Source organism: Pristiophorus japonicus, chromosome 22 (genome assembly GCF_044704955.1).
Source record: "Pristiophorus japonicus isolate sPriJap1 chromosome 22, sPriJap1.hap1, whole genome shotgun sequence".
In the NCBI taxonomy this organism is placed as follows: domain Eukaryota; kingdom Metazoa; phylum Chordata; class Chondrichthyes; family Pristiophoridae; genus Pristiophorus; species Pristiophorus japonicus.
Window position 1 is genome coordinate 39,111,773 of NC_091998.1, and position 25,778 is coordinate 39,137,550.

The following is a 25,778-nucleotide window of genomic DNA, read 5'->3' on the forward strand; positions in this document are numbered from 1 at the left end:
AACAAAGACCATTCATTTGACCCCCTGCAGCTTCTAAACATTATTTAATGGGATACGAACAAGTAAAGAGATTACAAAAAGAAGTTCCCATGAGCACTTCAATAATAAACACAGGTTTTTAATCTCTGTTACAGATTTGGTTAATCCATGCAGAGCAGTGTTTTACAGTATAAATACAGACAGAGCAATAATCCGAAATACATTCTTTCTCTTTTACCATTTTTAATTAAACAGAACACAGACAAAATATGAAGAAACACGAAATCTATTGACTTCAACACAAAATAACATGGCGATGAAGTAAAGGGATGTTTATGCCGTGACGAGAAGCACATTCAGCATGTTCACACTGTTGGAAACGTTAATGGATTTTCTCAGCTTTAAAACAGAATATTTCCCGCCAGGCTGTGGCACGCCTCGGGACATCTCATCCTGGAATTTAAATTCATTTTACCTGAAATTTACAAAAACATGCATTCAGAGAGACAGAGACCGAGATAAAGAGGGTTAAAGCAATTCCCACCAACACACAATGCAAACAAATGTAACATTTTTTTACTCCGCATTTTATGCTCTCTGCTATTTCACTGCAACTCGCCTTTGTTAAATAATAAATGAACAGCAAGTTCTCTGATACTTTCAGTGTCCTTAACTGTAGTAAATACACCCGCCATTATCAGAGAATAGGATTAAATACAGCCAGTCTAAAGGGGTATTTTATTGCAACAGTAAATACACAGCATGTTCTCTGATGCTTTCAGTATCATTGAAGTTTGAGCACACTGCCCATTAACACCCAGCAGAGCCCGCCCAGGATTGGACACTCTCCAGCACTGCTCTTACCGGCTTGCCGTAGATGTTGTAAGATTTTGAGGCTCACAGTCACTGGCCTTCGGTGGCGGAACGACCGGGGTTGCGAACGTGTCACAAGGAAGGTCGGCATTGTTACCAGGTGTGGAAGGGACCGGTAAACCGGGATCAGCGTGGGTCTGAGAGCTGAATACTGTGGGGAGACAGATAATGTATTAAGGATGGCATTAAAACCGGGATCAGTGCGGATCATCTATGTGTGGCAACAGCTAGATTTGTTGATCTGTGAATGGAAAATCATTGTTTCCTACCCACACCCCAGGCTGTGTTTTACCGCTGGGTGACAGCAGGCGAGGTGCATCGAATATGCGAGAATTGGGCGGTTGAGATTGAGCACTGAAAGGATTCCCGGTTGGAGTGTTAACAACGGAGATATTACACACTGAGCAGCATCAGCATCTCTTCTCTAGAACAGGTACAGCTTTGTTTATTGTCATTTTCTGTAATCACAACATTCACTGTCCGTTGCAATGGCATTCAAACAGCGCCAGTCCATCCCTACACAGAGGGCTGGTGACTGCGGGACTGACAGAGATTCTACTCACCGAGAGTGGAGAGATCACCGCCGGCACTTCCGAGTGTGGCATCATCAGGACCGCCGTCCAGCAGCAAATGACCGCCTTGAGTATCAGTGACTCCACTCTCAGCATCGTCATAATCGCCCGGAACCGGTCCTGGGAGCAAAGAGAGATTTCCACTGAAACCAAATGCTAGCACTGTGTATCCGGAATGATATTATAAATCAATCTACGCAGGCCTTGCAGGGTGGGAGAGTGCACCAATTGTGGACTTCCGGTGAAGTGGCATTAGCTGGCGGGGAAAGATTGGACCATGTCGTGTCGAGATATTTTACCCTCCGTCTTAAAGTCACACATATCACACTGAATCACTCACCCAACCTGCCCGCACATTTCACACAGAGCCGTTTAGGAAACAGTTTGAACGGAATGTTTCGTTCATCATACTACTGGTTCCAATCCACATGATTTTGTTTCAAGTCCAAAGTAGTGCCAGAATATCTCGAACTAACATCCTCTCCACTACTACGGGCACTTGGCAATGTCACTTTTTGGCGAATAAGCTCCGATATCCTTAGGTGTTGGTTTTTAATTATAGGTAGTGTGATGTCCAAAAAAGAGATTGTAGGAAGTAAAATTTTACCCACCATGAATACTGGAGGAGTTCCTTTGAGGATTTTCTGATCCCGGATCAGCGTCACCGCAAATGTCACTGGTGTAATAATCAATATGATTGAGGGAGACGTTAGAACCAGACACTGTCAAACACAAAAATAGATTGTTATTGGACAGATTGATTGAGACATCGGAGCAGATAACATAAGAGCATCATTGTCCCTGTGACAACATCCTGGAATTTGGTAACTGACACCATTGTAGGAGATGGTTCACCACAAGGCCTGAAGTGGTTCAGGGGGAAGACCCACCACCGCTGTATCAAGGCAACTCGGATGGTCCATAAATGTCGGCCCTCCCAGTGAGCGGATACAATAATGCACAGTACAGCCCGTTCGTACAGCTAATATCTCAGGTATTGGAGCAAAACAAATCACGTATAAAATAGTCTGTTTATACAGAGAGTGTGAGTGGGGATCCCTGATCCAATTTGCCCCCCTCCCTGCCACCTCACCGCCAACTTTCATTTCCGGAGACTCTAAAACTGCCCGCGGTCACGTCAGAATCCGGCTCTCGCCCCCAACTTCTCCTCCCCCTCTCTCTCCCGAGACCCCTGCCCAACGATGAAGCGGCTGTCACCTCCCAAAGGCAGCGACTAAGTTTGAAATTGGTTAATTGGAGTAAAATGAAATGTGAGGAACAGAAAGTCCAAGGTCAGTAAACACAATAAATATTATAAAGGTTAAGCGACAGTGAAGGGGTGAAGATGGATCCAGTCGGTTTGTAACTTCAGCGAATCTGCTGGCGATTTAAAACCGGCCGGAAAACCCGTTCTTTGAGCAATCCCGACCAGTGGGAATTGTCCCAAGCCCATTGCGGGACAGACTGTAGACGCGGACACAGAGACACTGTCACTGTGATAGGACTCCTTCACCTGGGGACAGTGAGCGGGCTGCTGAGCCTGTCCACTCAGTACATTGACCATTAAAAGCGATCATTAAGGAGGGGACATTTGTCCCGTGAAGATTCGGTATCAGACAGAAAATACAGACCTGAACCATGGGACAGAGCAGAATCCTCGCCAGGTGGAATATTCTCAATCTCTTCGTAAATTGCTTGGTACAATCCAGCAGGTGACTCCCTGCCGCCAGTGACAGCACCTGTTGCAGGGAGGATGGGAGATTAACATTGTGTCGCACTACACGCGCGTTTCACATGAATTCATCTGCGAATAAATCCAAACCACAGAGATGGTGATAGTCAAGGGACAAAATCAGTGAGCGTGAATATGGAGGAGTTGTGGTTTGTGTGTGTTTCCGTGTGTGTGTCTCTGTATAGACACACGTTCAGCACCAGCAGGCAGCGTCCAATTGTATTGACCTCGGGAAGACGAAGTGAGCGAGTTTGAGGAGAAATCGAGCCGATCGCTCGGTTAAGGGGCCACACGGGGAATTCCGCTGTAGAGGTAGGGTGAAGTTGACTGATCTCTGTGGACAGCGTCAGTTTGGATCAGTCAGTGAGGAGTTCATGGTACTTTGTCATGTCCCGTCAGTGTGACAAGTGACGTGCTGTGTACACAGGCAGGAGTGTGTTGGTGGGTGAGATGAGTGCGATAGTTGTGTTGGGATGTATAATAATCACGAGCGAATGCAGAACGTCCTATAAAGCTCTTAACATGACCGACAGAACCCAGTCAGAGTTCGGGATTGGCCATTCGGACCCAGAAACTGAAGGGGTGGACCAGATACCCAATGGATGCAGGAAGAGTTACAGACAAATAATAACTGAACGCACAGCCCAAACTGTTCAATTAAACTTTCTGTTCCATTGTTGCAGTTAGTAAATTCTTCTGGAATCTCATGTACCGGCTGGTGAACTGGGACAATGAATGTGACACTTTAAATAACTATCCATTTTAAATTTCCAATGATATTATTCCGGCAGCACATGCAATGGAATAAACCACCATTTACGATTTATTTCTAACAAGACCATGTGACACCCCATTGAAAACTGTAATGAACTGGAGACTCGCCAGGATATGAAGCGACCTGCGATGAAGTGTTCGTTCAGCGATAAGATTTGAGCCTCACCTCTTCTTGCTGACTTTCTCTGTCTTACCGCCATCAGTGCGATCAGCTCACCGATTAGAAGGATTCCGAGGGTTATGCAGACGGCAACAGGGATGGATGTGGTTTTACCTCCCTGTCCTAATCACGAGATAATATTTTTTTTAAATGTTTCAGTCAATTTTAAACCGCACACATATTTTAGAAAAATTAACAAAGCGAAGAAAATGTCAATAATACCAATGCTACGAATACGAATGCTAACCTTAATACCAGTAATAGTACCCTGATAATGCTAAGTACCTGCAGATGTGGATGGAAAATCAGCAGAAGCCAAATCGAGCTCTGTGGAATACATTGTAGAAATATTTCATGAACTACAAATATTAGGATTTTACATTAAAATGGTTAACATTTTCTTAATTTCCAAAATCAATGAGCCACGTTCACAGAAGGAGGAAACCTCCTGCGACCCTTACCGGAACAGATCACACTGGCACCTTCCTTATGATTACAGTCACGTTGACCTGGCGGTGAGGAACGACAGTCGGACAGAAAGGATTCACTTCCCGTGCACTTCACCTCATCCAACGAGATAACTCCGTCACCCTGGGCAAATGCAGCCCCTCCTGCGGCCAATAGAGCGAGGCCGCAACCCAGCTGTCTGCAGACAACATTGGCATCGGCCATATCCCAGGAGTCATCACACACCGTGCCCCAGCTGTTATTGGACAATATCTCCACTCTCCCGGAGCAGTTGGTGTTGCCTCCAACCAGACGCAAGGGTTGTCCCGAGTCTATCAAAGGGAATCATTGATTGTTATGTATTTAGTACAAGCCAGGAACACAAGTCAGATAGTTAGTATAACGAATGGAGGGAAGCACCTGGTGAATGTCCATGTTTAGAACCAGATTCTGGAACGCAGACCCTTGAACTGTGGGATCCGTCCGGCACTCGGGCTTCTGTTGAGAAGAGAAACATGCTGACTGTATTACACCTTAATGTTTGGAATGACACCCGCACCTGACAGGTTCGTTGAGTTACCTGAACACACAACACCGGCATCCTCCCCGTGATGACAGTTGTGTTCACCCCACGGGTCAGACTGACACTGCCAAAGGGTCAATTCGTGTGAATTACATTCCATCTCATCGAGCCAAATGGGTCCGGATCCCGCTCCGAATGACCAAGTGTCATACTGAATAGATTGGAGGGGGCCGCACTGTAACTGTTTACAGATCACCTCTGCATCATGTCGATCCAGTTTATCGGAGCACACAGTTCCCCAGGTCCCATTGTAGAACACTTCCACTCTGCCTTCACAGCGATGCTTTCCTTTCACCAGCCGCATCTCTTTGTGCTCTGTCAACGAAACAAGAAATATCCAATTTGTTCTATTGATAGCTCCTTGTATGTTCATATTGCACAACACATGTTGCACGGTTGTGTTCAGTGGTCATCGGTAATTATTTCAGAAATTTAAAAGAAAAACATCTACAATTCGAACAAATAATGAAGAATAGTCAACACGGATTTCAAAGGGGAAGGGCGTGCTTGACCAACCTTACTGAATTCTTTGAAGATGTTACAGAAAGAGTAGGCAAGTGTAATTCAGTAGGTGTCATGAGTGGATTTTCAAATGTCCTTCGATTAGGTACCACATAGTAGAATCATGATTAAGACCAGAGCATGTGTAGTCAGAGCACAAGTAGCAGAATGGATAGCCAGCTGGCTACTAAACAGAACACGGAATCGTGGTTAAAGGTAGTTAATCAGACTGGCGGAGGTTGATAGCTGATGTTCCACAATGATCGGCGCTGGGACCACTGCTACACATCATTTATATAAACAACTTGGGACTTGGAAATCGTAAGCACAACTTCAAGATTTACGAGCGATAGCAAAATGGGCGACGGTGGTCGTGGGTATAGTTAATACTGAGGAAGACTGCAACAAAATACAAGACTTTAATAAATGGGCGGATTTGGCAAATTAATTTTAATATAGATAAGTATGAGCTGATGCAATTTGGTCGGAGGAATAATACTCCTTGGAAAATAGGAGTCTAAATGGGGTACAGGAGCTAACGGATACAGATTCACCAATAATCAAAACTAATGGAGACAAAAGCTAAGGACCATAAATGAAATAGGGAATTTAGGAGAATGTGCTTTACCCAGAGAATGGTTAGAATATGGAACTTGGACCACGTGAAATAGTTAAGGCGACAGCACAGATGCCTTTTATGTGAAGCTGGATAAGCGCATGAAGGGGAGAGGAATAGAACGCTATGTAGATTGGGTTAGATAAAGCACGGTTGGAGGATGTTGGTGTGTAGCATAAACACCAGACTGACCAGTTGGGCCGAATGGCTTGTTTCTGTACTCCAAGTTGTATGTTATGCTATGTATTATCTCCCGTGTGATGCCTCGCGTATAACACTGCAGAAGATGAGCAGACGGAAAGCGTCCTTACCTGAGCACATTAACCTCACATCTTCTTTACGATCACAGTCGTGATTACCCCACCCAGTTGACGGACATTCCCACAGAAACGATTCGTTACCCGAACAGTTTAGTTCATCCAACCAAACTGGGCCTGAACCTGGTCCACAAAAAGCAGGAAGAGTCACGTTCAATACATTTCCGCAACTCAGCTGTCTGCAAACCACGTCAGCGTCGGCCCGGTCCCAGGAATCGTCACAAACTGAGCCCCAGATCCCATTGTAATAAACCTCCACTCGCCCAGCACATGGGCTTCCACCGTCCGACAGCCTTAACTGCACGTGTTCTGTTGGGCAATAATACAGGAGGGTTATACTTCCAATACACATTAACCACTTCACTCAATACAATCCATTCCACCTTCTCCAGCTAAAGAAATCTGTCTTTTTAATGTGCCTGTGAAAGGTAAATGAAACTATATATTATAACTGCCAACACTTAAATATTATTTAGTTTGTCTGGCATTTACACCCATCTCCTATTTCCTTTAACTTCAGTCTCATGTTTATTTCACCGGATACCTCCGTGTCTTACTAGTTTACAGTCTTATCCACAACCCTACTTAATACTTCACCTGGCTCCTGCAGAATACAACGTACACAAGTCCAACCCTTGAACATCGGTTTTCCAGTACACAGTATCTAAGTGTAGAAAGATGTTCTGGGCTGTACTGATGTACGTTCCAACAGGCTGTATAACTTACATCAGAAAACCCTCGGAACATCTGCCTATAATTAGATATTGCATAATTTAATTTACAAAATTTCAATATCAAAAAATCTACCTGCTTTAATATGCTGTATAATGAAACTGACACCAAAACATCTGTCGACATTTATACACGGCGTAATATAACTTATACCAATACAATTCCAGCACATCTATCTAGACTTATATGCTGCACAATGCAACTGACTTGTAATCTCGTTGCGCCTTTGACCGCCGAACTGAGCTTCCAATCCCCTATGATCTTCGTCACAAAGCCCGCCTATTTCCACCTCCGTTTCATCGCCCACCTCCGTCCCTGCCTCAGAACCATATATTCCAATGTTTTCTGGCCGGCCTCTCGTCCTGCACCTCCATAAACTTCAGCTCACACAAATCTCTGTTGTCTGACCCGCACCAAGTCGCACTCCCCAGCCGCCCCGTGCTCGCTGACCTACATTGTTTTCCCGTTCGCCAATGCCTCCAGTTTTAAATTATCATCCTCATGTTCAAATATCCTAAAGGTCTCGCCTCGCCCTCTCAATGGGCCCAAGTTTCGGCCTCAGTTGCTCCTGATTTTTTGGAGCAACTGGTGTAGAACGGAGTTTCTTAGAAATTCAAATTCTCGGCATTTAGTTTGCTCCAGTTCTAGGCAGTTAGAACAGTTTCACTTTGGAACAGAATTTCTCTCTCAAAAGGGGGCGTGTCCGGCCACTTACGCCTGTTTTCAAAGTTTCGGCAGTGAAAACTTACTCCAAACTAACTTAGAATGGAGTAAGTGAAGATTTTTGTATGCTCTCAAAAACCTTGTCTACATGTTAGAAAATCAGGCGCAGGGAATGGGGGTGGGGGGGGGGGGGTGGAGGGTTTAAAGGGAAGTTTACAAACATTAAACACTTCAGTTTTACAAATAAAGAGCCATCAATAATAAATGATAAAAACTTCAATAATCAAAAGAAATTAATAAGAAATTTTTTTTTTAAATCAATAAAATATTTTCTACTTACCGACTACAGCACCGGGAGCCCTCCAACAGCGGGATGCCCCGCCCAGTGTGTCTGACGAGGCAGAGAGGGGGGGAAGGCAAAGGGGGCGAAAAGGAGTAGGCTGGGGGGGGGGGGGGGGGGGGGGGGAGGAGAAGCCGGAGGAGAAGAGGAGAGAGGAGAGGTGGTGGGAGGGGGTGGGAGGCTGAACGGGCCGGGCCCAAAACTTCGGGCAGGGCCCGTCCCCAGCACCAGATTTACAGGAAGGTGGTAGTGGGTCGGGAGCGCGGGTCAGGTCGGCGGGAGCGCGGGTCAGGTCCAGTCCAGTCCGGGGGCGGGGGGGGGAAAGTGTGAGTCGGGTCCGGTGGTGGGGGGGGGGGGGGGGAAAAAAAGAGAGTAGGGAGCAGGAATCGAGTTGGGTCGGGAGGAAGCAGGAGCTGGACGTGGGAGGAGCCGTATTCACGCAGCCCCAGTGAGGCCATTCGGCCAGGGCTAGGGGTTGCGTGCTTTGGGCCCCTCCCACACAGTTTTGGGCGCTTGGAGGTACTGCACATGCGCGGCCACTGTAGTGCGCATGTGCAGCGGTCCCGGCACGGTTTTCAGCGCAGGGACCTAGCTCCGCCCCCTACAGCTCGTGCTGCGCCGCGCCCAACTCCAGAGGACCTGCAGGGAGCCGGAGAATCTAAGCTTTTTTTAGGCGCACTTTGTGGCGCGAAAAACGGGCGTCCTGGTCGGGGCTGCGCCATTCTAGCCCGAAACTTGGGCCCAATATAACCGCCTCAAAAACTAATCATTTCTCGACCTCTGCTTTTTCTCCTTATCTTGCACCCTTGTGTATTACACACTTCCTCCGCTCGCAATTAGCTACCGTGCCTTTAGCCGTCTCGGCCGCAGTATCAGAAATCTCTCCATAAACATCTCCGCCCCTCAGAGAAACATAGAACATAGGTGCCCCACTCCTGCCTTCTCTCCATAACCCCTGATCCCTTTAGCCGTAAGGGCCACATCTAATTCCCTTTTGAATATATCCAACGAACTGAACTGAACAACTTTCTGTGGGAGAGAATCCATTAAGACACCCTCTTGCAATCTACTCTTCTGACCAAGCTTATCGTCATCCGTTCTAATATATCCTTGCTTGGTTCTGTATTAGTGCATTGCTGCATGAATATGCTCTTGCGAAACACCATGTGAGGTTTGTATTTGTTAAAGGCGCTATTACAATGCAAGTTCTCATTGTTGTTCAGTTCTGCCGCATCCACTCGTTCTACATTTGACCCCCCGAGTTACATAACTGGCTGGAGAGACACGAGGAACAAGTGATCTTTTTTACCACTGTACTCAGCAGATTAGGAATTCCCCTTTATGGTTCGGTAACATTGAACAATTTGGTCACCTGAGCACAGGACACCTACGCCGACGCTGTCAGTGAAAAGCGGATTCAATGTGAATGAGCTACAGTTCTGGAGCTGCGACTCGTTTCCTTCACACTGGACATCATTCACCCACACGGGCCCCTCACTCTCTCCGTACTTTGAAGAATTATAAGCGGCTATTGCAGAGCCGCAGTCCAGCTGTCTGCAGACCACGTTGGCATCATTTATGTCCCAGAGCTTGTCCTGCACTCTCCCCCAGCGGCCGTTGTAGTAAATCTCCACTCGCCCGTCACAGCGGCTTCCCCCATTGGTCAGTCTCGGCGGCCAACCTTCATCTAAAATAAGACACACATTGAGACAACGGGTAAACTGAAGCAAATATCCCATAATTTACAAACTCTGACCCTGACAGTTTTATTATGAATGATATTGGTTGCATTGCTGTAATAATTACCGGGAAGGCTTGTAGGCAGATCCTGTAACCCATTACCTTTTCTCAGTGAATACATTTGGGAGAGATACCCTGCAGTCTCCGGTGGCTAAGGCGGGTAAATTTAACCTGGGCGGGGGCGGGAGCGAGTGGCTCAGGCCGGCTGTTGATGTGCTGTGATCTAAGGCAGGAGATGGTCTTTAAATGGCTGCGGTTCATCTTATCCAATATGGAGAGAAACAAACAGAAGTTTCAATTTACAGAGCATTTCAATGCGCTTCCCACGACATCCCAAAGCGTGTAGCAGCTACGGGAGAGAATTTACGATGAAGACAACACTGAGATAACGGACTAGTTGCGTGATACGTTTTATGCAGGGCGCCGGGAGAACTGTAAAATCCGTGAAATAATCCGTGATGTACATCATGATATATTTCCATCTCTATTCAATATATTGTGCTCAATGTAATGGATATTAAAACTCATCTCGCAGGCAATACATTAACACAGAGCTTTCAATGAAAACACAACTGATCTCTGCGGAGAATTGTATGTTGATTGATATATTAACCCAGTCGGATTTATAACGGACACACAATCAAAATACTGCGGATGCTGGAATCTGAAATAAAAACAGGCAGCGTCTGTGGAGAGAAAAACAAAGTTAACGTTTCAGGTCGATGACCCTTCGTCAGAACTGGAGAGTTTTTGAAAATAACACGTTGCCAAGAAGCACTGAAAGGGGGAGGGGAAAACGAACAAAAGGGAAGGTCTGTGATAGGGTGGATGGCAGGAGGATTTGAGACAAAAGGGATGATGGGCCGAATTGAAATGCTAATGGCAGGAGTTAGATAAAGGTTAGTCTAGAGAGCATGAGATTGGCGGAATAATAACCAGCTGCCAATGGAGATAAAGAATGAAAAACATATGATGGGCGGGGGCGAGGGGAAAATCGATCCAAAGATGGGCAGAGGTTCTGCTCTGAAATTGTTGAACTCGACGTCGAGTCCAGAAGGCTGTCAAGTGCCTAAACTAAAGATGAAGTGCTGTTCCTTGAGCTCGTATTGAGCTTCATTGGAACAGCGCAGGAGTCCAAGGTTGGAGATATCAAAGTGGGCGTGGAGTGGAGAATTAAAGTGACAGGTGACCGGAAGCTTAGGGGCACACTTATGGACTGAATGGAGGAATTTCGCAAAGTGCTCACCCAATCTGCGCTTGGTCTCCCCAATGTAGAGGAGACCACACCGTGAGCAGCGAATACAGTATACTAAATTGAAAGAAGTACAAGTAAATCGCTGCTTCATCTGGACGGAGTATTTGGTCTCTGGATAATGGGAAGGAGGAGGTAAAAGGGCAGGTGTTTCATCTCCTGTGCCTGCAGGTGCCATGGGAAGGGGAGGGGAACTGGGGGTGACTGTGGAATGGACCAGGGTGTCGCAGAGGGAGCGGTTTCTTTGGAATGCTGAGAGTGGCGGGGAAGATGTGATTGGTAGTGGGATCACGCTGGTGGTGGCAATGGTGGAGAATGATCAAATGAATGTGGAGGTTAGTGGGATGAAAGTTCAGGCCAAGGGAAACCCTGTTGTGGTTCTGAGAGGGAGGGGAAGGGGTGAGAGCAGAGGTGTGGGAAATAGAACGGACATGGTCGAGGACCATGTTAAACATGGTGGAGGAGAATCCTGGGTTGATAAAAAAAGGAAGACATGTCAGTGGCACTAGTGTGAAAGGTGGCGTGACATGTCAGTGGCACTAGTGTGAAAGTATTTATAACAGTTTCAATTCAAAAGTATTTACAATGGTATTATATAGTAGTTACAGCCCAGAAGCAGCCAATTCGGTCCAACAGGTTCACACTACATCAAACCCTTTCAACACATCCGTCGCTTCCAGTTTTTTCTCATACTCTTAGCTAGCTTCCTCTTAAATACATTTATGCTATTCTCCCAAAGTATTCCATGTGGTAGCAGTTTCCACATGCTTACTACTCTGAGTAAAGAAGTTTCTCCTGAATTCATTGTTGGCTTTATTGGTGACAGTCTTACATTGATGGCTCCTAGTTTTGGACTTCCAAACATGTAGAAAAATCTTCTCTAAATGTAGCATATGGAGCCACTTCATAATTTTATACTGTTTCTTCATATTTTAACTGCTAACATTTACAGCGGTTTCAATACAATTGTAACATTTCCATTGTGTAGCAGTCGCCCCGTTTTGCTGTTTGAACATTTCTGCCAGCAACCTTCGGTGCGGATTCTGGAAAAGCTGTGGATTCACCCGGACAGAGATAAACTCCGTAAGTGACACATTCATTGATTACATATGTGCTGAATTGAAAAGCTTTGCTTCATTACTAATTAACTTGAGACAATTCGGCCGACAAACTCAGACTCTCAGTTTCAAGGGAAACATGTACAGTTGGTATATTGCATTTCAGTAGATCGAGAGAACTCACCCGAGCAGATGACACTGGCGTCATTTCCATGTGAGCAGCTAAACTGATCCCAGGATGAAACCAGACAATCCCACAAGCGGGACTCGTTCCCCCGGCACCTGTAGTTCTCCTTCCACACTGGGCCAGTTCCCTCCCCAAAGTGAGCTGCTCCCGGGGTTGCGGTTACTGCCCCACACTGAAGGTGCTCACAGACCACGCTGGCGTCCTCTAAACCGAAGTAACCATCACACACCGTCCCCCACTGTGCTCTGTGTAGCACTTCCACCCGGCCAGAGCATCGGGAGCTCCCAGATACCAATCTGAGATCACTGTGACCTAAATAGTAATAGCAACAATAAATAATAATAATAATAAATAATAATTATTATTTATATTAATAAATATTATCATAATAATCATGGATACCATGGCAAAGCTTGAAACATAGAAAATAGGTGCAGGAGTAGGCCATTCGACCCTTCGAGCCTGCTCCACCATTCAATATCTGATCATGCATTTCAGTACCCCATTCCTCCTTTCTCTCCATACCCCTTGATCACTTTAGCCGTGTGGGTAACATCTACCCCCCTGTTGAATATATCTAACGAACTGGCTGCAACAACTTTGTGGTACAGAATTCCACATGCCGACAACTCTGAAGAAGTTTCTGCTCATCTCGGTCCCAAGTGGCTTACTCCTTATCCTTCGACTGTGACCCCTGGTCCTGAACTTCCCCAACATCAGGAACATTCTTCCTGCATCGAACCTGTCCAATCCCGTCAGAATTTTTAATATTTTTATGAGATCCCCTCTCATTCTTATAAATTCCATTGAATAAAGTCTTGTCGATCCAGTCTTTTTTCATTTGTCAGTCCTGTCATCCCAGGAATCAGTCTGGTGAACCTTCGCTACACTCCCTCAATAGCAAGAATGTCCTTCATCAGATTTGGAGACCAGAACTGTACACAATATTCAAGGTGTGGCCTTTCCAAGGCCTTGAACAACTGTAGTATGTCTTCCCTGCTCCTATACTCAAATCCTCTCGCTATGAAGGCCAACATGCCATTTGCCTTCTTCAGCACCTGCTGTACCTGCATGCCAACTTTCAATGACTGATGTACCATAACACCCAGGTCTCGTTGCACCTCCCCCTTTAACAAACTGTCACCATTCAGATAATAATCAGCCCTCCTGTTTTTACCACCAAAGTGGATAACCTCACATTTATCCACATCTGCCATGTATTTGCCCACTCACCTAATCTGTCCAAAATCACTCTGCAGCCTCTTAGTATCCTCCTCACAGCTCACACTGCCATGCAGCTGTGTCATCTGCAAACTTGGAGATAATACATTCAATTTCTTCATCCAAATCATTAATGTATATTGTAAATAGCTGGGGTCCCAGCACAGAACCTTGAAGTACCCCACTAATCACTGCCTACCATTCTTTAAAGGACCTGTTTATTCCTACTCTCTGCTTCTTGTCTGCCAACCAGTTCTCTATCCACGTCAGTACATTACCCCCAATACCATGTGCCTTAATTTTGCACACTAATCTCATGTGGGCCTTGCCAAAAGACTTTTGAAAGTCTAAATACACCGCATCTACTGGCTCCCCCTTACTACTTACATCCACTCTACAATTACATCCTCAAGAAATTCTAGAAGATATGTCAAGCATGATTTCCCTTACATAAATCCATGCTGACTTGGACCAATCCTGTCACTGCTTTCCCATCCTTAATAATTGATTCCAACATTTTCCCCACCACCGATGTCAGGCTAACCGGCCCATAATTCCCTGTTTTCTCTCTCCCTCATTTTTAAAAAGTGGTGTTACATTAGCTACCCTTCAGTTCATCGAACTGATCCAGAGTCGAAAGAATGTTGGAAAATGACCAACAATGCATCCACTATTTCTAGTGCCACTTCCTTAAGTACTCTGGAATGCAGACTATAAGGCTTAGGGCATTTATCAGCCTTCAATCCCATCAATTTCCCCATACAATTTGCTGACTAATAAGGATTTCCTTTAGTTCCTCCTTCTCGCTGGACCCTCGTTCCGCTAATATTTCCGGGAGGTTATTTGTATCTTCCTTAGTGAATTCTGGTGACAGCTCAATAAAGAGAACTATTAATACTAATACCATGACTGCTTCTACGAAATCTTCTGCTGCTAGTACTATTATTATACTATGACTGCTGTTATTACTACTGCTATGACTACCATTACTACTGATATTGCTATTCCTATCACCAGACCTATTAGCACTAATATTACTATAATACTGCTACTATTACTGATGCAGCTACTACTATTACTACTATAACTAGCTGGAATATAGGTACAGGAGTAGACCACGCAGCCCTGTGAGCCAGTTCCACCATTCAATTAAATCACGGCTCATCTGAAACTCACTCAATTTTCCAAACTTTGCCCCATAATCCTTGACGCCATTACCTAAAACAAATCTATGAATCTCAGTCTTGAAACTTACAACTGTATTTTGGTGGAGCAAATTCAAAATTTCTGATTTTGCTTCTGACTGGCCTAGCTCCAACATTAACCTTCTTGCATTATGTTCTGGATTTCCACATCAGGGAAAGTATTTTCTCAGTGTCGATTCCTTGAAACTTTACTAATTTTAACCATCGCAATTACACCACCCCTCAGCTATCTAAACTCAAGGGCATCCGAACCAAATGTATGGGACTTATCTTCATAATTTAACACTTTTAGTCCTAGTATCACCCTGACAAATCTGCGCTGCACTCTCTCCAAGGCCAATATACCCGTCCTGATGTGTGGTGAATTTGGCTTAAAACAATACTCCAGATGGGGTCTGACTAAGGGTCTGTACAATGAAGCTTCACTTCCTCACATTTGCATTCCAGTCTGCTTGATATGAACTTTGACATTTCATTAGCACTTTTCATTAATTTTTGCTCCTTTGCACAAACATTTTGTTATTAGTCTGTCTGGGCAACCAACTTCCTTTGCTCCTCCACAGATTCTCGGCTCTAACCATTAAGACAACATTCGGACTGCTTTTTCTTCGATGGCCTGATATTTGCCCACATTTACCTCCACCTGCCACAGACTTGCCCACTCACGTGATCCGTTAGTGTTACGTTGTAACGTTTTAATCCCATCTACACAAGTTACTTTGCCTCCTAACTTAGTGTCATCTGCAAACTTGGTCCTAAATTCTCAATTCCTTTGTTGGAGTGGATTTTTGGACATATACTTGATTGTATACGGGACCAAACATTTGTTTTATTTTCCCCTTTAAATGAATTTTGTAAGGGATAATACTGATGCATTATGCTTTAAACAGTTAAACTTCAAGGTATAATGGCCTGGAGTTAATGGAGATTGGAAAGTAAGATAATGAACACTGGAGAGTTAAGTGCTGAGTATGTTTGTTTATATCGGTGTCAAAAGCCTGCACTTGTTTATACTGCCCTGTCACAATGTAGGATGGGTTATATCAAAAGCTTAGCCTTCGATAGTCAAAGCTTTGTAGTGCTAAAGCATGTGTTGTAAAGTGACGTAATTTGTAAGATAAAAGAACTTCACTGCAGATACCAATTTGAGTCGTGGTTCAGAGACAGGGGTCTCTAACACTTCTCCCAAAGTTTTGTCTCCGATTTAATAAACCTCTTTATATATATTATACAGTCTCGGAAATATTTTTCCACAACACCTTCATCCGAGTCATTACAAAAATGGAGAAAAGGTAAGACCCCAGTACAGATCCAATGAACAACAACATTTGCCACATCCCACTAATCAGAGATTTTCCCTTTATCCGTACTCCGTGTACTACCTCCCAATCAATTCCCAACCCATGTTCCATGATCACCTTCAATCCCGTGCACTTATTTTTGCTAATAATCTCTTTGCGGAACCATATCTAATGTCTTCTGGAAGACTAGAGACAACATCCAAGGACATCGTTCCTTTTTGGGACCACATCAAAAAACCAAGTACCTGGAATCACTGAATAATACAGTACAGAAGGAAAACAGTCAGCCACCGTACCTGTGCCAGCTCTTTGAAAGTGATATTTGATTAGTATCACACTCATGCACTTTCATAGCCCAGCATTTTTTTCCTCATCAAATACTTCTGAAATTCCCATTTGAAAGACATTATTGGCTCTGCTTCCACTAGCCTTTCCAATCCTGCATTCCAGATCAAAACTGCTCCCTGTATAATTTTTTTTTTTCCTGATGTTGCGTCTGGGTCTAAATCGGTTTCCTCTAGTTACTAAACTTTCTGCAACTAGAAACTATTTTTATTTATTTACTCTATAAAAAACTTCAGGATTTCGAACAACTTATCAAATCATCCCTTAATCTTTCCTTCTCAAAGGATAACAATTACAGTTCATCTATTCTCTCCACGTAACTGATTTTTTAAATACATGGTACCATTCAAATCAATCTCCTCGGCACCCTCTCCAAGGCCTCAAAATATTACCTAGTGTGGTGAAATGAATTGGCCAAAACGCTCCATCTGCAGCCTAAAAACAGAGTTTTATGCAGAATTAGCATAACTTCCTTTCTTTTGTACTTTAGGCCTCCACCTATAAAGCCAAGGATCCCCTCTGCATTTTTAATTTAATACTCAACTTCACCTGCCAATATAAAATACATAACCCCCCAGATCCCTATGCTCCTGCACGCACCGTTAACATTGTACCATTTAGTGTATATTGCCTTTGCTCCTTCTTCCTACTAAAATGAATCGCTTCACACTGTTCTGCGATAAATGTAATCTGCCAAGTGTCTGCCAATTTCACCAGCCTGCCTATGTCCCCCTGATGCCTATTACTATACCCCGTAAAATTCTTAATGCATTTCCAAGTTTCGTGTCAGTTGAAAAGTTTGAAATTACACGCTGTATAAACAAGTGCAGGTGATTAATATATATCAAACAGAGTATTACAATAAACACCAACCCCTGCGGGATACAACTGCGCTCTTCCCTCCAGCCCAAAAAACATTAGTTCACCACGACTCTCTGCATTTTTGTCCCTTTGCCATCTGCGTATCCACGCAGCCACTGACACTTTAATCCCATGGCTTTAATTTTCTAGCACATCAATTTGTGGTACTTTATCAAACGCATTTTAAAAGTCTATGTACACAACATGAACCAAACTACCATCATCAACCCTCTCAGGTAATTCATCAAGGAGTAAAATAACAGGAGGTCGAGGCCGAAAAAAGGCCAGCAGCAGTCGAAGGAGCCACAGGAGCGGGAACGGGAGGTCGAGGCCTATAAAAAGGCCAGCAGCAGTCGGAGGAGTCAGCTGGTGCAGGGAGAAAAAGTTTCTAAAAAAAAACAAAATCGAAGTGTGATGTCACAGCCAAGCGGGTAAATGATTGGCTGGTGGACTGGTGAGTACTTTTCTTTTCTTTTTCTTTTCAGTAGGAAACATTTGGCATTGACATAAGTATGATCTGCCAGTAAATGCATGTGATCTTTATTATCTAAGAAGAGCTAGTTAATTAAATCGGCTGTTTGCGGAATAGCGGCTGGGTGTGTTGTGCTAAGGTTTAGAGTTTAGTTCTACTTGATAGTTGCGAGTGTAACTAGAAGGATGGCAGGGCAGCTCAGTCCCGTGGATTGCAAATCCTGTGGCATGTGGGAAGTCCCAGGTGTTTCGCAGCTGGAGCGACCACGTGTGCGGGAGGTGTCTCCGGCTGCACCAACTCGAGTTGTGTGTTTTGGAGCTTGGCGGCAACTGCGGTGCATCCGCGAGAGAGAGAGCAACGTGGATAGCACATCACATTTCTAGACGCGGTCACTCCACAGCTTATGAGTGTGCAGGCAGAGAGGGAGCGGGTGACCGCCGGACAGAAGAGCAAGACTAAGTAGGTAGTGCAGGAGTCCCCCGAGTCCATCTCACTCTCGAACCGGCATTCTGTTCTAAGTACTGGTGGGGGTGATGATGGCTCTGCGGATTGCAGTCAGAGTCAAATCCATAGCACCACGGATGGCTCAGCTGCACAGGGCCGGGGGGGGGGGGGGGGGTTGCTACCACAGACGAAACTCCAGGATGGTATGTTGTCTCCCTGGTGCCAGGGTCAATGATGTCACCAAGCAGCTGCAGAGAATTCTAGGGGAAGAGGGTGAAGAGCCAGAGGTCGTGGTCCACATCGGTATCAATTAAATAGGTAGAAAGAAGGATGAGGTCCTGCAGGCAGAGTTTAGGGAGCTAGGAGAGAGATTAAAATGCAAGACCTCAAAAAGGTAGTAATCTCCGGATTTTTCCCACTGCCACAAGCAAGTGAGTACAGAAATAGGAGGATAGAGCAGATGAATACGTGGCTGGAGAGATGGTGCAGGCGGGAGGGCTTTAGTTTCCAAAGGCATTGGGACCGCTTCTGGGGGGAGGTTGGACCAGTACCAGCCAGACGGGTTGCACCTCAACACAGCAGGGACCAATATCCTCGCGGGGGTCGGCGGGGGTGAGGTTTGCTAGTACTGTTGGGGAGGGTTTAAAACTAGCTTGGCAGGGGGATGGGAACCTGAAAATCGATTCAGTAGGGAGGGGAGTAAAGCGGAAATTAGCAAGCAAAAATAAAGAAAGTGAGTTTGAAGGAGAGAGAGGAAACAAACAGGAAAAAAAAAGGTAAAAAAAAAAACTGAGACACTTTATCTAAAAGCACGTAGCATTTGTAACAAAATAGATGAGTTGGCGGCTCAAATTGAGACAAACGGGTATGATCTGATACCCATTGCAGAGATGTGGATGCAAGGTGACCAGGACTGTTAAATACATATTCAGGGTTATTTCACAATACGGAAATACAGACAGAAAGGAAAAGGAAGTGGGGTAGATCTATTGATAAAGGATGGAATTACTGCAGTAGTAAGAAACGATATTGGCTCAAATGATAAGGGTGGTGAAACAGTTTGGGTGGAGATAAGGAACAATATGGGGAAAAGAATTACTGGTGGGTGTAGTCTATAGGCCCCCCAACAATAGCAGCTCTGTTGGTCAGAGCACAAACCAAGAAATAGAGGGGGGTTGTAAAAAGGGAACAGCAATAATCATGGGTGATTTTAACCTCCATATTGATTGGACAAATCAATTTCATCAGGGTAGCCTTGAGGAGGAGTTCATAGAGTGCTTAAGGGACGGGTTCCTTGAACAGTATGTAACGGAACCAACCAGGGGGCAGGCTATCTTAGATCTGGTCCTGTGTAATGAGACAGGATTAATAAACAATCTCCGAGTAAAGGATCCTCTAGGAATGAGTGATCATAGTATGATTGAATTTCAAATTCAGATGGAGGGTGAGAAAGTTGGATCTCTAACCAACTTAAATAAAGGAGACCATGAAGGTATGAGTGCAGAGTTGGGTAAAATGGACTGGGAAAATAGATTAAAGTGTAGGACGGTTCATGAACAGCAGTGTACATTTAAGGAGATATTTCACAACTCTCAAGAAAAATATATTCGAGTGAGGAGGAAAGGGTGTAAGATAAAAGATAGTCATCCATGGCCAACCAAAGAAATAAAGGACAGTATCCAATTCAAAACAAGGGCTACAAAGTGGCCAAAACTATGGGAGGACAGGAGACTTGGAAGCTTTTAAAAGCCAGCAAAGAACGACTAAAAAAATGATTAAGAAAGGGAAGATAGCCGATGAAAGTAACCTAGCACAAAATATAAAAACAGATAGCAAGAGTTTGTATAGGTATATAAAAAGGAAAATAGTGGCTAAATTAAATGTTGGCCCCTTTGAGGACGAGACTGGGGAACTAGTAATGGGGAACATGGAGATGGCAGAAACTCTGAACAAATAATTTGTATCAGTCTTTATGGTAGAGCACAGCAACAACTAACAATATTCCAACAGTGGATAATCAAGGGGCTACGGCGGGGCATAGGCAGGAGGAGGAACTTAACACAATCACAATCACTTGGGAGGTGGTACTCAGTAAGATGATGGGATTAAAGGCAGATAAATCCCCTGGACTCGATGGCTTGCATTCTAGGGTCCTTAAGAGAATTAGCGGCAGAGATTATGGATGCATTACTTGTAATTTACCAAAATTCTCTGGATTCTGGGGAGGTCTCAGCACATTGGAAGACTGCCCCTATTTAAAAAAGGCAGCAGACAAAAAGCAGACAACTATAGACCAGTTAGCCTAACATCTATGGTTGCAAAATTGTAGGAATCCATCATTAAAGAAGCAGTAGCAGGACATTTGGATAAGCAAAATTCGTTCAGGCAAAGTCAGCATGGATTTATGAAGGGGAAGTCACATTTAACAAATTTGCTAGAGTTCTTTGAGGATGTAACGAACAGGGTGGATAAAGGGGAACCAGTGGGTGTGTTGTATTTGGACTTGCAGAAGGCATTTGACAAGGTGCCACATAAAGGTTACTGCACAAGATTAAAGTTCACGGGGTTGGGGGTAATATATTAGCATGGATAGAGGATTGGCTAACAAACAAAAATCAGAGAGTCGGGATAAATGGATCAACTGGGCTTGTATTCACTGGAGTTTAGAAGAATGAGAGGGGATCTCATAGAAACATATAAAACACTGACGGGACTGGTTAGATGTGGGAAGAATGTTCCCGATGTTGGGGAAGTCCAGAACCAAGGGACAGAGTCCAAGGATAAGGGGTAAGCCATTTCGGACCGAGATGAGGAGAAACTTCTTCACTCAGAGAGTTATTAACATGTGGAGTTCACTAATGCAGAGTTGTTGATGCCAGTTCGTTGGATATATTCAAGAGGGAGTTAGATACGTCCCTTACAGCTAACAGGATCAAGGGGTATGGAGAGAAAGCAGGAAAGTGGTACTGAGGTGATGACCAGCCATGATCTTATTGAATGGTCGTACAGGCTTGAAGGGCTGAATGGCCTACTCCTGCGCTTATTTTCTATGTTTATGTTTCATTCTCTGGTTGGCAACCAGTACCTAGTGGGGTGCCGCAGGGATCAGTGCTGGGACCCCAACCATTTACAATCTATATTAACGACTTGGAAGAAGGGACTGAGTGTAACATAGCCAAGTTTGCTGATGATACAAAGATGGGAGGAAAAGCAATGTGTGAGGACACAAAAAATCTGCAAAAGGACATAGACAGGCTAACTGAGTAGGCGAGAATTTGGCAGATGGAGTTTCATGATGGAAAGTGTGAGGTCATGCATGTTGCCAGAAAAAAAATCAAAGAGCAAGTTATTATTTAAATGGTGAAAGGTTGCAAAGTGCCGCAGTACACCGGGACCTGGGGTATTTGTGCATTAAACACAAAAGGATAGTATGCAGGTACAGCAAATGATCAGGAAGGCCAATGGTATCTTGGCCTTTATTGCAAAGGGGAATGGAGTGTGGAGTATCAAAGCAGGGAAGTCTTGCTACAGCTATACTAGGTATTGGTGAGGCCATATCTGGAATACTGCGTGCAGTTTTGGTTTCCATATTTACGAAAGGATATACTTGCAGTTCAGAGAAGGTTCACTAGGTTGATTCCGGTGATGAGGACGTTGACTTATGGAGGAAATGTTGAGTAATTTGGGCCTCTACTCTTTGGCGATCAGAAGAATGAGGTGATCTTACCGAAACATATAAGATTATGAGGGGGCTTGACAAGGTGGATGCAGAGAGGATGTATCCACTGATGGAGAAAGACTAGAGCTAGAGGGCATGATCTTAGAATAAGGGGCTGTCCATTTAAAAACAGAGATGAGGAGGAATTTCTTCTTTGAGGGTTGTAAATCTGTGGAATTTGCTGCCTCATGGAGCTGTGGAATCTGCGGCATTGAATAAATTTAAGATAGAAATAGACAGTTTCTTGACTGATAAGGTGATAAGGCATTATGGGCAGCGGGCGGTGAAGTGGAGCTGAGTCAATGATCAGATCAGCCACGATCTTATTGAATGGTGGAGCAGCCTCGAGGGGCCGTATGGCCTACTCCTGTCCCCATTTCTTATGTTCTTATGTAACAAGTTCATGTAGGCTTTCATTGATTGACCGATATTATTTCAAATGTAAATGCATTTTGTTGCAGATTATTGGGTTCGAAATTGCTCCTCTTGGCGACGTCCGTTTGCACGTCCGCAGGAGGCTAATGGGGTGTGGAATACTTTGCCAGTGTGGGGTTACCGGCTCCCGCAAAATTGCCCAATAGATTGCAGAGGCCCCACGGACTATTGTGCACCAGGTGATAGTCATCCCAGTAAGTGGCATGCACCGACACTTGTCCAACCCACGGCGGATATGCCCCACGCTCCACGATGCTGGTGCAAGTGGGTGTCAGTGCCAGCCTCGTGGGTCATGAAGCGTGCCGACATCCACTCGCGGGCAGACGTTAAAGGGGAGGTCACAAATGCCATGGTCCACCAGCTTGGCGGTTTTGCCGATTCATTGGTCCGCTCGAATTCATGTCCCCTTGTGTGGTCCAGGCTGCTATTGTGCAGCGCGGTACTCAGTTTTTATTTCGCAGCCCAGGTACCACGATGCCCTTCTGGCCCAGTGGAGACAATCAGACGTCGTTCAGAGTGGCAATGCTCCCTTGGTGCGGGGGGGCATTAAAACTCAGTCTTCCCTTTTGTGGAGAAAATAGCCCCAACATGTTCAATATTTCCTGATAGTTATAACCTCTCAGTTCTGATATCATTCTATTTCATCTTTTTCGCATATTCTCTCATGCGTCTATCATTTTATAATGAGACCAGACCTGTTCACCGTACTCCAAGTGTGGTCTAACCAAAGGTCTATACAATTTTGACATATCTTCTCTGTTTTCAGTTAGAGCCCTCCAGACATGAACCACCGTGCTTTGTTTGCTCTTTAAAGGCATTATTATCCTGCGTCGCCACTTTTATAGATTAATGTATCTTTATGTCCAGATCCCACTGTTCATTATCAGTTAGACACTTATTTTCTAAGGGGTATGTGGTGGTCTTATTCTTCCTACCAAAATGTACTACCTCACACTTATCTATTTTGAATTAGATGTGTCAATTACTCGCACATTATAGAAGTTTCTTAACGTATTGCTGTATTTAGTCACAGTCCTCTTCCATATGAACTACAACTCATAATTTTGTGTAATCTGCAAATTTTGATATTGTAATTTTATTTACCTAGTTCAAATCATTTATGTAAAAGATGAACAAAACTGGTCCCAGCACCGATTCATCTGGAACGCCTCTTCCACCATTTGTCTATAACCCCGACCCTCTGTTTTCTTATTTATAACCAGCTTACTGTTCATATATAATTAAACATCAATCAATTTAGCTGTATAGTTTTCCGTTGCACAGGGTTATACATTGAATGTTAAATAGAACAAAATAATCAAACACTGCAGGTTATTCCTGCTCCATTACTGGAATGTGAGGTAGACATTAAACATTAATAAATAATCAAACTCTGAGGGGTTTAATACTCCTTTCATGGGATACAAGAAGAGTAACAATTATTTAATATATGATTTTAGAGCTCTTGTAGCGGAATTTGAGATGGGTTAAATATATTAAAACAGTCAAATGTTGCTGCCTTTCTACTGCTCCTTTTAATGGAAGTGAGATGGTTTTAAAATAACAAAATGATCAAACCTTGCTGGTTTCCTGCTTTTTCTAAATGGTGCAGATGTTTTTCCTGATCCGTTGCCAGAATGGGGGCTGTTTATTAAGTACAGATAACGGTACAGTGATTATGTGTGACGGCTCAAATGTTTTCACTCTATCTTTGTTGCAGTTAAATTGAATGTTTAATTTGCTATCTTGAAATGCTCGGCATTGATCACTGTCCCGGTCACAGAAATCAGGTTCTGGGCCGGGCAACCTTGTAATATCTCTGAGCTTTAGTCGGTGAGTAGTGTTCACTGGTTCAGACGTTGTATAATTAGAAAAGAACAGAGACTCCTGAAACAATTAGACTGTTGTAGAAAATATATGAATGAAAGGAGAGCACATTTAATTAAAGATAAACTCAAGTCTGCTTCTGGAGTAAATGGAATGAACGGAGGTCATTGTTGTAGTGTAGAAAACCATGAAGTTTAATATACAATGGAATCAAGTAATTCCCCAAGTGCAAAAATATCAATCAACCTGGCCAAGATCAGTATTGTCCAATTATATTACAGGAATTGGTTACTCAGTATCGTTAACAACGCCACTTACATGTATTATTCTCACGTTCATTTCTAACATTATAATTTTAATTAGAGCGTGAGGTGAGAACACAATTATCCGCTGGAGCAGTAACTGCCCACTCAACAGTTGGTGCATGAAAACCCAGAACCAAATAATCAAATGTGCAGGTTTGTCACCCAGTCAATAGCTGGCACAGTGAAATCTGCGACGATGGAAGAAACAGTGAAAACCCACTCAACAAGTGATACCGTGAGAGCCCAGACAAGACGACATATAATGAAAGGCCAGTCAATAGGAGATACTATTAGAGCCTATTGAACAAGAGTTACTATAATAGTCCAGCCAACAGTAGCTTTACTGAAAGGCACTGAGACCACTCAGCACAAGGTGCAAAAATAGCAAGCGCTGTGAGAGACGGCTCAGCAGTAGGGGAGCAAATGCTCTGAAACTGCGCTATTCTTTGCACCGGTCAAGCCATTTTACTTTGCAGGTGGGAGTGATTGAACATGTCGTTTCTCAATCACGTTTTGCTAACCAATCAGCACGCAGTGTCGAATCAAAGTAACAGGATTGAAAATTAGCAACAAACTACTGATTGGATAAACCAGCCAATTTCACTCGAAAGTGAAGAAATGTAATACTAAACCCTGTTTGACACCCTCCCCTTCATCAAGCAGAACATGTGAATGTTTCTAATCTGTCACTATTTATCTAGATGTGGCCGCACTGTAATCGATATGTTCACAAAGAATAATTTGTACCTGAACAGATGACTCCAACATCCCGCTGGTGTCCGCAGCCTGCTGGACCAATTACAGGCCCTGACCCTTCTCCAAAGTGAGCATCAAGCGGCGCTGCTGCACCTGAGCCACAGCCCAGCTCGTTACAAACAGCTTCCGCGTTCGCTAAGTCCCAGGATCGATCGCCGCAAACTGTCCTCCAGATTCCATTCCCATAAATCTCCAGTCTCCCCGCACAGGGACTGCTTCCATTCACCAGTCTGGGCTTAGCGCTTCCTGGGAATAATATTAAATAAACAGTGAGCATTGTAAGGCGATTTATATTAAAATGTGGTCAGAGATCCAGTTATCTTATCAATAATCTGATTGCCCTGTTGAATTACAGTCAGGTC

General features: G+C 44.2%; 1 protein-coding gene across 1 annotated transcript in view; it reads right to left on the minus strand.

Annotated features, from left to right (window-relative positions):
• Positions 1–364: 364 nt before the first annotated feature.
• LOC139234620 (scavenger receptor cysteine-rich domain-containing protein DMBT1-like) overlaps positions 365–25,778 on the minus strand; it is a 46,646-nt gene continuing 21,232 nt past the window's right edge. Inside the window, exons 6-19 of the mRNA XM_070865308.1 lie at positions 25,408–25,662; positions 12,524–12,838; positions 9,662–9,976; positions 6,549–6,863; positions 5,118–5,435; positions 4,958–5,035; positions 4,552–4,869; positions 4,376–4,417; positions 4,097–4,213; positions 3,056–3,163; positions 2,036–2,146; positions 1,416–1,544; positions 844–1,003; positions 365–454 (exon numbers count right to left, since the gene is read on the minus strand). Coding sequence (XP_070721409.1) covers positions 451–454; positions 844–1,003; positions 1,416–1,544; positions 2,036–2,146; positions 3,056–3,163; positions 4,097–4,213; positions 4,376–4,417; positions 4,552–4,869; positions 4,958–5,035; positions 5,118–5,435; positions 6,549–6,863; positions 9,662–9,976; positions 12,524–12,838; positions 25,408–25,662 — 2,585 coding nt within the window. The 3' untranslated portion in view covers positions 365–450. The remainder of the gene's footprint in view (positions 455–843; positions 1,004–1,415; positions 1,545–2,035; positions 2,147–3,055; positions 3,164–4,096; positions 4,214–4,375; positions 4,418–4,551; positions 4,870–4,957; positions 5,036–5,117; positions 5,436–6,548; positions 6,864–9,661; positions 9,977–12,523; positions 12,839–25,407; positions 25,663–25,778) is intronic.